At 44.9% G+C, this 9,877-nt stretch overlaps 1 protein-coding gene across 1 annotated transcript in view; it reads left to right on the forward strand.

Annotated features, from left to right (window-relative positions):
* The window catches only part of LOC120107379 (norbelladine 4'-O-methyltransferase-like), a 66,100-nt gene that overhangs the window by 40,391 nt on the left and 15,832 nt on the right, over window positions 1-9,877 (forward strand). Inside the window, exons 2-3 of the mRNA XM_089930046.1 lie at window positions 52-196; window positions 1,527-1,658. Coding sequence (XP_089786172.1) covers window positions 62-196; window positions 1,527-1,658 — 267 coding nt within the window. The 5' untranslated portion in view covers window positions 52-61. The remainder of the gene's footprint in view (window positions 1-51; window positions 197-1,526; window positions 1,659-9,877) is intronic.

The following is a 9,877-nucleotide window of genomic DNA, read 5'->3' on the forward strand; positions in this document are numbered from 1 at the left end:
CCCTGCCCACTTTTTTTATTTTTTTATTTTTTTTTTTTTTTGATGTCGCAGTCGTTTCTGGATGGTGCCTCCGGAGGAATGCCAACATCTTTCTATACTTCTAAAGCTCATGAATGCAAAGAAGACACTTGAGCTTGGTGTGTTCACAGGTTATTCACTCCTTGCGACAGCACTAGCATTACCGGCGGAGGGCAAGGTTTTTCAACTCCTTAGCAACATTAAAATAATGCGGTGTTCACTTGTTTCTGTTTACTAGTAATTTCATTACCTATTTTATGCATAGGTATGTGGCCATGGGAACATATGATATTTGGGTTTTAGGCATTTATTATAATGCCTAGATCATGATCACCCCCAGCAGATTTTTGATTAAAATGATCCATCATTGATTTGGAATCATTAAATATTTACTAAAAATTTAATTTATAGTTATAGTCTAACCAGAACACATTTCAAAAGAGTCAGATGTCATACTACATTAAATTATTGGTAGAAGATATAATTATTACCAAGTCAATGATGGATCATCCAAGATAAATCACACTACTAGTTCTGATCTAAACCCCTGAAAATATCTAGAATAGAAAATATGTATCTTCTATGGACTTTCAGTGCATACAGTGACACCTGCTTTAGTCTCTAAAACTTTGACGCCTATACTTCATATCTGTAATAGGTGCATAAGTACAAGTAGCTTATTGTTCCAGAATTAGAGCAGGTCTAAAAATAGCTTACTACTCATTCATCTTGTGTTTTAGATCTTAAATATTATTAAAAGATGGAGACAGGGTTGCTATTGAGATACTTGGTCCTTAGGATATCTCTTACACATTCAACAATTGGCCTCAATTTTATGAATATGTCAAAAATAGATGATATGATATTCAAATTAGATAGGAGCAAACATTATATTGAATCATTAATAAGCTGCCTCCTTACACACACAACATCCTAGTCCTTGAACAAGAAACACAAAAAAAAGGGTACCTACGACGTCCAATCCATTCTCTAACCACTAATATATTTCTGAAAACACATGTAAGAAATAGATAAAGAAAAGCTAAATTAAATGTGTAATCTTTTAAATGGATATATCACTGATGTTCAATATGTGCTTAATGGCATTGTTTGCAAAACTAAAGTCCAGAGTAAAGCAAAGTGAAGGATGAAAAGGACATTACCTTCCCATTGTTTTGTATGAGGTTATAGACATCAAAAGATCTATTAGATTTTTAATATATAGTCTAGTCGATATGTATGTTTCTACATGCATACCGACATATATATTATATACATGTATGTGTGTGTGCGCGCAACTTATTTTGCATTTAACTGGTTATATTTTGAGTTTATTCAGAAAAGATACATTTAAACAAATTTGCAAAAACTTATGATTAAACAATATTATTGAAGTTATGAATGCATGTCAGAAAACAATGCTCAATCTTGAATATCTTTGAAAAACTTGAACTATAAAAATTTAGTGTTCATGACCCTTTATCTTTTTTGTTCATACTTTGTTGTAGGTCACAGCAATCGATATTAACAGATCCAACTTTGAGATAGGACTGCCATTTATTCAAAAAGCGGGAGTTGAGGACAAGATTAATTTTATTGAATCAGACGCTCTCTCTGTTCTTGATAAAATGCTCGAGGAGGTAACTTTCCTCATATATCAGGCATAATATTTTTTGCGGTGTATAGTAATTATCTTTTGCTCTAGCAATAAAAGCAAGAGTTGTGTCTTTGATTAATAAAAAAGAGCTTAACATAGGATAAGCCACATAGATATCCCTTGCAAAGCTTTTCATGTGTTTGGGGAAACAAAAAATTAACAAAAAAATAAAATAAAAGTGTTCTGGATGTAAATCATAAAATATTTGAGTTCGAGCAAATAAAAATTGTATTATATAATAAATAGAGCTAAGCCAAAAAAAAATATAGATTAGCATAATTGCCAAATTTATTAAATCATTTTATGCCCATGTTTAAGGGAGATCTATCAAAATAAAAGAGACCCATGAAATAAATTCTACAACTTCCTTTATTACAAATAAATATGCATGTTCGCATGAGTGAATAGGTATCTTGCTATCTTGCTATTGCTTTTGGATGACTGCCATGAAATGGGATCATTTTTAAGTAGATAGAATTATTATATAAGAGCTAGGACTCTTCTTTACTTTGTTTTTAAAAAATGGTTAGAACTCTTATTTTTGTTGACTTTGAGAAAAGATTATAACTCTTATTGATATCTCACTCTTATTATCTTAAAACAATCCCTTCAGTTGCAGTTAGATAATAGAGAAGACTATGCAGTCCAATCAATTAAAGTTAAAAAATTTAGAAAAAAAAATTGACTTCTAAATTTCTCAGTCTGCAGCTCATTCCAGTGAATCTATACTGTGTAAGTCCTAAAATAGGTTAAATCTGATGCATCCACATTACAAAAGTATCATGGTGTAGCATAATGGTGTAGCATAATGCCCCAAACTGGGAAGGGTCATATCGGGTTGCTCGAGTCCAGCGGCCCGAAGCATACAAGCTGGAGTCTCTCGAAGGGACCCTCATTCCACGAAGCTGGAATTCCGAAAACCTTCGGATGTATTATCAGTAGAGCCCCTAGGGATCCTCGATGATTGGGAACACAACTCTCATTCCCTTCTTATGTTAATTCGCAGCTCTTCCTTAATTATTCCATACTCTCCCTGATATTGGGATGCTTGTGAACTTCAGGATACCCGACCAAGTTCGGATGCCCGACCAAGCTCGGATGATTGACCAAGCTCGGATGACCGACCAAGCTCGAATGACCGACCAAGCTCGAATGCCCCAGTCAAGTTTGGGATACCTCGCTACGGCAATGTTGAGCTCGGTCTCGATCTCCATCAAAGACCCTGACCAAGATCGGGATGCCCCGATGAGTCGACAGCGAGCCCAAGCTCCCTCGACCTCGGAGAGTGTCACCAGGTCAACAGCGAGCCCAAGCTTCCTCGACCTCGTGCACGATCCCTCGACTGAGGTCGAGATGCCCCGATAAGCCGACAGCGTGCCCAAGCTCCCTCGGCCTCGTGCACGATCCCTCGACTAAGGTCGGGATGCCCCGATAAGCCGACAGCAAGCTCAAGCTCTCTCGACCTCGGAAAGCGTCACCAGATCGACAACGAGCCCATGCTCCCTCGGCCTCGTGCACGATTTCTTGACCAAGGTCGGGATGCCCCGATAAGTCGACAGCGAGCCCAAGCTCCCTCGGCCTTGGGAAGCGTTACCTGGTCGATAGCGAGCCCAAGCTCCCTCGGCCTCGTGCACGATCCCTCGACTAAGGTCGGGATGCCCCGATGAGTCGACAGCGAGCCCAAGCTCCCTCGACCTCGGAAAGCGTCGCCAGGTCAACAGCGAGCCCAAGCTCCCTCGGCCTCGCGCACGATCCTCTGACTATGGTTGGGATGCCCTGCTGAGTCGACAGCGAGCCCAAGCTCCCTCGACCTCGGGAAGCATCGTCGAGCAACGCCAAGTCGACAGCGGACCAAGTTCCCCTTGACCTCGCGCATAGTCTCCCGGCCAAGCTCTGGGAGCTCCTTACCACCAATCTCCAGCTCGACCTTCACCTACTCCAAACTCCTCCGGACAAAGGCCCGGCTAAGTCCGAACATCGACTTAAGCCGAGACGGCCTGCAACGACGACCTCGAGCTCTACCCAACGATGCCCTGGCCGAGCTCGAAAATGCCAAGTCACTGGCCTTGAACTCAAGTGCTGCCCGATGACACTTCGACCAAGTTCGAGATCAAAGAGCATGAAAGCTCCAACAATAGCCTAGCCTCGGCCTATGTTGTCATTGAGCCCGAGCTCGAAGCTTCAACAAGCTTCCTCTAGAAGCCGAGCCCAAGGCCTTGGCAAAATTTTTCCAGAGGACAGGCCTAAAAGCTTCAACAAGCTTCTTCTGGAAGCCGAGCCCAAGAACTTGGCGAAATTTCTCCAGAAGATAAGCCTAAAGGCTTAGCAGGACTTCTTCGAAGCCCGAGCCTAAGGACTCAGCGAATCTTCCTAAAGTCTAGGCCTAGAGCCTTAGCGTAATTCCTCCAGAAGCGAAGTTTGAAGACTTGGCGAGTTCTACCGAATTCTACAGGAGCCTAGGTCTAAAGACTCAGTGGAGCTCAAAGACTTGGTGAAATGCGCCGGACAGGAATCCAACTCAAGCGGCCAAAATGAAAATTTATCGACTATGCAAAAGTAGGCACAAACATTCGCAGAGTCTGAAAAGAAGATATTTCATTAATAAAAGTCCGAGGGCTGAGTACAAAATCTGACCTTGAGGTCGACTCATTTGGCCGGACAGTGGCCACAGAGGTCGACCTCGTTTACAAAAGAACAAAGAAAAAGCAAGGAAAAATGAGGCTAAGTCCTAAGGGGCAGCGGCTGCTTCGGCATCGACCTCCAGGTCGTCCACAACAATTACCCCGAAATCTTCAGTCGGAGCCTCCTCGGGTTCCTCCACCGATCCGGGCACATTTACAGTAGCCTCGGTCGGAACGCCGCCAGCGGCCTCAGAAGCAACTTCGGACGCTCCTTCAGAAGCACCTCCGGCAACTTCTCCGGGGGAAGCTTCCTGAGCAGTCTCCTCAACCGCTTCAACCCCAGCCTCGACAGCTTCCTGCTCGGCCTCAGGGCCCGCAAGCGTCCGGTTGGCTGCGCCGCCGTCCGCCGGACCTTCGGGCTCGTCCTCGCATTCAACGATCCTCCCGCCGGGCTGGAGACTATCGAGATCATACTGAGGGCAGATCCGCCGCTTTTGCCTCCGGAAGTCCTCGAAGCCGCGGATAAGTCTATCCATGGCCTCTTCCTCCATCAAGTCGCGGAACTTTTTCGACTCCCGGAAGAGTTACACCGCATTTTGGGCTTGCTCCAAAGCCCTCTTTTCTCGAGCCTCGAGCTGCTCGATCTTCAGCCGGGCGACCCCCGCCTCATGTTGATAGCCGACGATCGCATAACGAGCCTCGGCTAGACGTGCCTCGGAGGCGCGCACCTCTGACCTGGCCAAAGAATGCACGGCTTTCTCCTCCTCGAGCTCCGCAATTGCCGATCGTAGCTCGACCTCGGCGGCCTCCGTCCTCGTAAGGGCCTCCCTCCGCAAGGCCTCGGCTTCGCCAAGCCTCTTCTCGGCCTCCTCTTGCGCCCTCTGGCTCCTCCGAGCCTTATCTCGATAGTCGGCCACCAAAGAGATCAACATATCGATCTCGTGAAGATGCTATAAATGAAAAAATAAAGGAGTGAGTCGAGACCGAGAGTCGAGTATGGGGGTTAAGGCAAAAAACCAACTTATCCGAATGGCGGAGCAGTAGGTCCCATCAATAAGGCTGTTTATGTCTGCAGCCTGGAACTCGGCCCGATCGGCTGGAAGCAGTGCGACGCGGAACACCTGACGCGCTATCTGGCCGTCGTGAAAAGCCGAGTCACCCTCGAAGATGACCCACTCCGGGCAGTGGGGCCTCCTCTCCGGACGGGCCTCATCCCTTGAAGGACCCGGAAGATTGGGTCTCGCCGAGCTCGGCGGAGATGAGCTCGGGACCCCCAGGCCTCTCCCTGGCTTGGGGACTGAGCACCGCAATCGGACGACCTGACGATCGGAATGCTGAGAGATAGGGGCTGGACAAGCAAGGGCCGCAGAAGTCCTTGCAGAGCTCGAACCTGCACGCTCGGTGCCAGGAACCTCCTTCCGACAGGGTTGGAAGTCTCGGTCTCGGGGGCACTCGTTTCGGTGGCCACGCCCGTCGAGGATTTAGCTTTCTTCGTAGGCTCGAGTGGAACCCCGCCGGCCTCGGCCGCCCTTTTCTTGTACCGAGCGTACAGAACTGCGTTACTGGTCACCATCCTCGGAATATCTAAAAAGACAAAAAAGAAGCCCGGATGTCAAGTTGTCACCAGAGAAGAAAGAGAAGAGAGAAAAAGAGAAAAAGTAAAACAAATAAGACAAAAGACGATGGAACAGAGCCACACAACCACTCTTACCCTGCGGGTGCGCCGAGCTCAAGCCAACATTCACCAAAGCCACCTCGCTCATGAGATCGTTCAGAAGAATGTCCTTCTCGAGGCTGTAAAGAGCGTCGAGGGTCTTCTGCTCGCTCTCTGAAAGTCTGAGGAGCTTGTTGGCGGTCTTGAGCCGGGCCTGCCCCCACCTGGGGTCGAATCCCCACTTGCGCTCGGAGGAAAGAAAGAAAAATCTCTCCTTCCACCCATGAATGGAGGAAGGAGCACCCCGGAAGAGCGACCTACCACCCCGAAGGGCGAGGTAAAGCCACTCCCCATCCTTCGGATTGGACTTCAACGTGAAGCACCGACGGAAGACGTTTATCGAGGTCGGTATCCCGTGCGCAAGGCAAAGGGAGAGAAAACCGATGATGGTCCTGCATGCGTTCGGAGCGAGCTGCGCTGGGATAAGCTGGTATATCGCCAGGAGCTCGTTCACGAACCCATGCAAGGGAAATCGCAGGTTGGCCCAGAGTATCTCTACGTACATCCCGATCCGACTTAGGGGAGGCCTCATCATCCGATCCTCCGACCCCGCGGGTTCAAGACGAAACCCGTGCTAAGGAAAAAACCGCTCGTCGATCATTCCCAACTCCTCCTCGCTCAAAGTGGACCCGACTTCGTCTGGACCACGACCCATCTCAAAAAAGAAGAAAAAAGAAGAAGAAAGAAGAAGAAAAGAGGACAAAAACCCTCCGAGCAAACGAGGGGGAAGCACCTACTAAGATTTCCACCGAAAGTGCCAACGATACAAAGGTGGAAAGTCAAGATGATCGCCGAAAAATGCCTCGGAGCACCACCGAAAGAAACTAAACGAAGATCGAAGAACAAGAGAGAAGAAAGCAGAAGAAGAAACAACAACAGCGGCGGCCAAACAAGAGCCCTTAGGGCCAGAATAAGGGTTTATATAGACCTACCCAACGGCCCAGATCGGCAAGACCGGATTCCGCCTTCTGTCCAGATCGTGACACGTGTCAGCTCTGAAAATCGAAGCGACATACCAACCTGGATCGACACCTCAGAAGCGGAATGGAGTCGGCGTCCCGTCGGATCCCGCAACCTCATCATGAGCCCACGATGTGAAGCAACCTTGAAAAACGAAAGGGCGTCGCCCTGTCTCATCTCATTAAAGATGCCCCAAAGCACGCGAAGCGCCGGAATAATTTAAAGCTTCCTAGCCCCCACTAGTACAATAAAGGTAACTACTTCCCTCGCCCGAGCTCGTAAGCGGTTCGAACTCGAAAGTCGGGGGGTAGTGTTGGGGGAAAAATGGATTACCTCAAAACATGTGAGCGCACCGCCAGCATGTGACTGGAGGCGCCCGACCTGGAGGCACCCGACGTCAAGGCGCCCGATCTCCAGGCTCCCGACCTGGCGCCCGACCAGGCGCTCGACCTCGAGGTATCCGACCCCGAGTCGCCCGACCTCGACATCCCCGACTTCAAAATGCCGAGCGACCTCAAAAGACCGACTTTGCCGATTCACACGTTGCAGCCACGCCCTACGACATATTAACTAGGGACCATGCCCTGAGCGACTGTCAGCAATTAATGCGCATGGCTTCCGCAGATCTTCGGCTTACTCAACAATTAATGCGCATGATCTCCGCAGATCTCCGGCTCACTCAACAATTAATGCGCATGCTATCCACGGATCTCAGGCTCTCCACGACAACCAGTTGACTCACTCAACCACGTCCGATCACTCACAACGACTCATTGGTTCCAGCCTGATCTCCCATGGCAATGCATTAACTCACACGATCGTGCTCAATCATGACGGTAACTCACTTGCTCCATCACATCATAGGTAACCCTGTACCCCCTATAAAAGGAAAACCTCCTCCTCTTAGAGGGGGCCGGACTTTGAAAACTTTAGGAGATAATCTCTCTCCCTCTTTACAATAGCCCCCTCTGACTTAAGCATCGGAGGGCCAGCGCCGGAAACCCCGGCCACGGGCTTCTTGCAGGTCCCTTGGAGGACGCAGCCCTCCGACGTACCGCCATCCACCACTCTTACCGGAGCTCCTCCTTCCCAGCCAATGGTCGCCCCCGGGTTCAATTTCCAGCAACAATAATAAATAGAGCTAAGCCAAAAAAAATATAGATTAGCATAATTGCCAATTTATTAAATCATTGTATGCCCATGTTTAAGGAGAGATCTATCAAAATAAAAGAAACCCATGAAATAAATTCTACAACTTCCTTTGTTACAAATAGATATGCATGTTCGCATGAGTGAATAGGTATCTTGCTATCTTGCTATTGCTTTTGGATGATTGCCATGAAATGGGATTATTTTTAGGTAGATAGAATTATTATATAAGAGCTAGGACTCTTCTTTACTTTGTTTTAAAAAAATGGTTAGAACTCTTATTTTTGTTGACTTTGAGAAAAGATTATGACTCTTATTGATATCTCACTCTTATTATCTTAAACCAGTCCCTTCAGTTGCAGTTAGATAATAGAGAAGACTATGCAATCCAATCAATTAAAGTAAAAAAATTTAGAAATGACTTCTAAATTTCTCAGTCTGTAGCTCATTCCAGTGAATCTATACTATGTAAGTCCTAAAATAGGTTAAATCTGATGCATCCATGTTACAAAAGTATCATGGTGTAGCATAATGGTCTTCATAATATAATCTTAAAGGGGTGCTTGAAGTTACAAATACCATAATTTTTTCTATTTTATATATTAATAACGAACCATTTAAATAAAGGCAATTATTTGGATGTTATTTTATTATCATAGCTATTATAAAACAAGGATAATGACTTTTTAGACCATTTTCCATAGTGACTAAACAAAATAACCTGTTATGCATTTGATATTTTTTATTTTGCTAGTTAACCGAAAATAGGTTAACATTTTATATTAGGTTAACATATCTCACATGCAGCTTGAATCATCCATTTGGAGACTATAACAGGTATAAGATGACATCGGAGTTGGGTAATTAATTAATAATTGGCTTGGAGGGATTTGAATTGATGACCTTCAGTAAACTTGGTTTTGGTATCTTATTATATTAATCAATCTTCGATGATATGTAGAAGTTGTTACGCTTCTTGTTCCAAAGCCAATTGCATAAGAACAAAAACAGAGCTTGATTTTCCAATAATAATTCTATCATTTCATTCTTTCCATAGGGCCCCCAATAGCAATTATCAACTGGTCCCAAACTGTGTTAATCATTTAGAAACTTGAGTTTGTAATCTTTTGCATGATATAATATGTTGTGAATTAGAGTGTTGCAACTCCAAAATTATATATGTTTATGTGGATGCTTGTTTTTCTAACTATATGTATTTACTCAAATTTAAATGTTGTTTTCTTCATAGAATGCTGGCACTTATCAATATCCTTTGCCAATAATTAAATATATTTTAATTGATTGAAATTTTAAGTCAATAAAGCATACATATGCCGTACATCAATATGCGGACTAGCCTACATACTTGCAAAGTTATGATCAAATTGATAATCTAATATCCTTTTTTGACTTCTGCATGTGTAGTTCTTGTGTCAAATGACTAGTAACATAAAAATCATGGAGTAAGCATAGAGCCTCATTGCTGAAATATAGACCAGTAGCACCACACAAAACAATATATTATTTTACTACTAAATACTCTATAAATCTATACTGCTGAACTCACTTTTTATATAGACTCTGACAGGGCCATTCCCTTTCCACTTAAACACTGCCAAGCCAAGTACCATTCTATTCATATGGTAAGCTCTTCACCAATTGTATCTCATTTCGTATTTACTTATCCAAGATTAAGTTCTGATCTTTATCTAACAAAGAGCTCAAAACAGAGGTTCATATTGAGAACAGCCTTTCAAC

This window comes from Phoenix dactylifera, chromosome 4, assembly GCF_051530095.1.
Source record: "Phoenix dactylifera cultivar Ajwa chromosome 4, Ajwa_hap1_PhDact_Kaust_v1.1, whole genome shotgun sequence".
Lineage (NCBI taxonomy): Eukaryota > Viridiplantae > Streptophyta > Magnoliopsida > Arecales > Arecaceae > Phoenix > Phoenix dactylifera.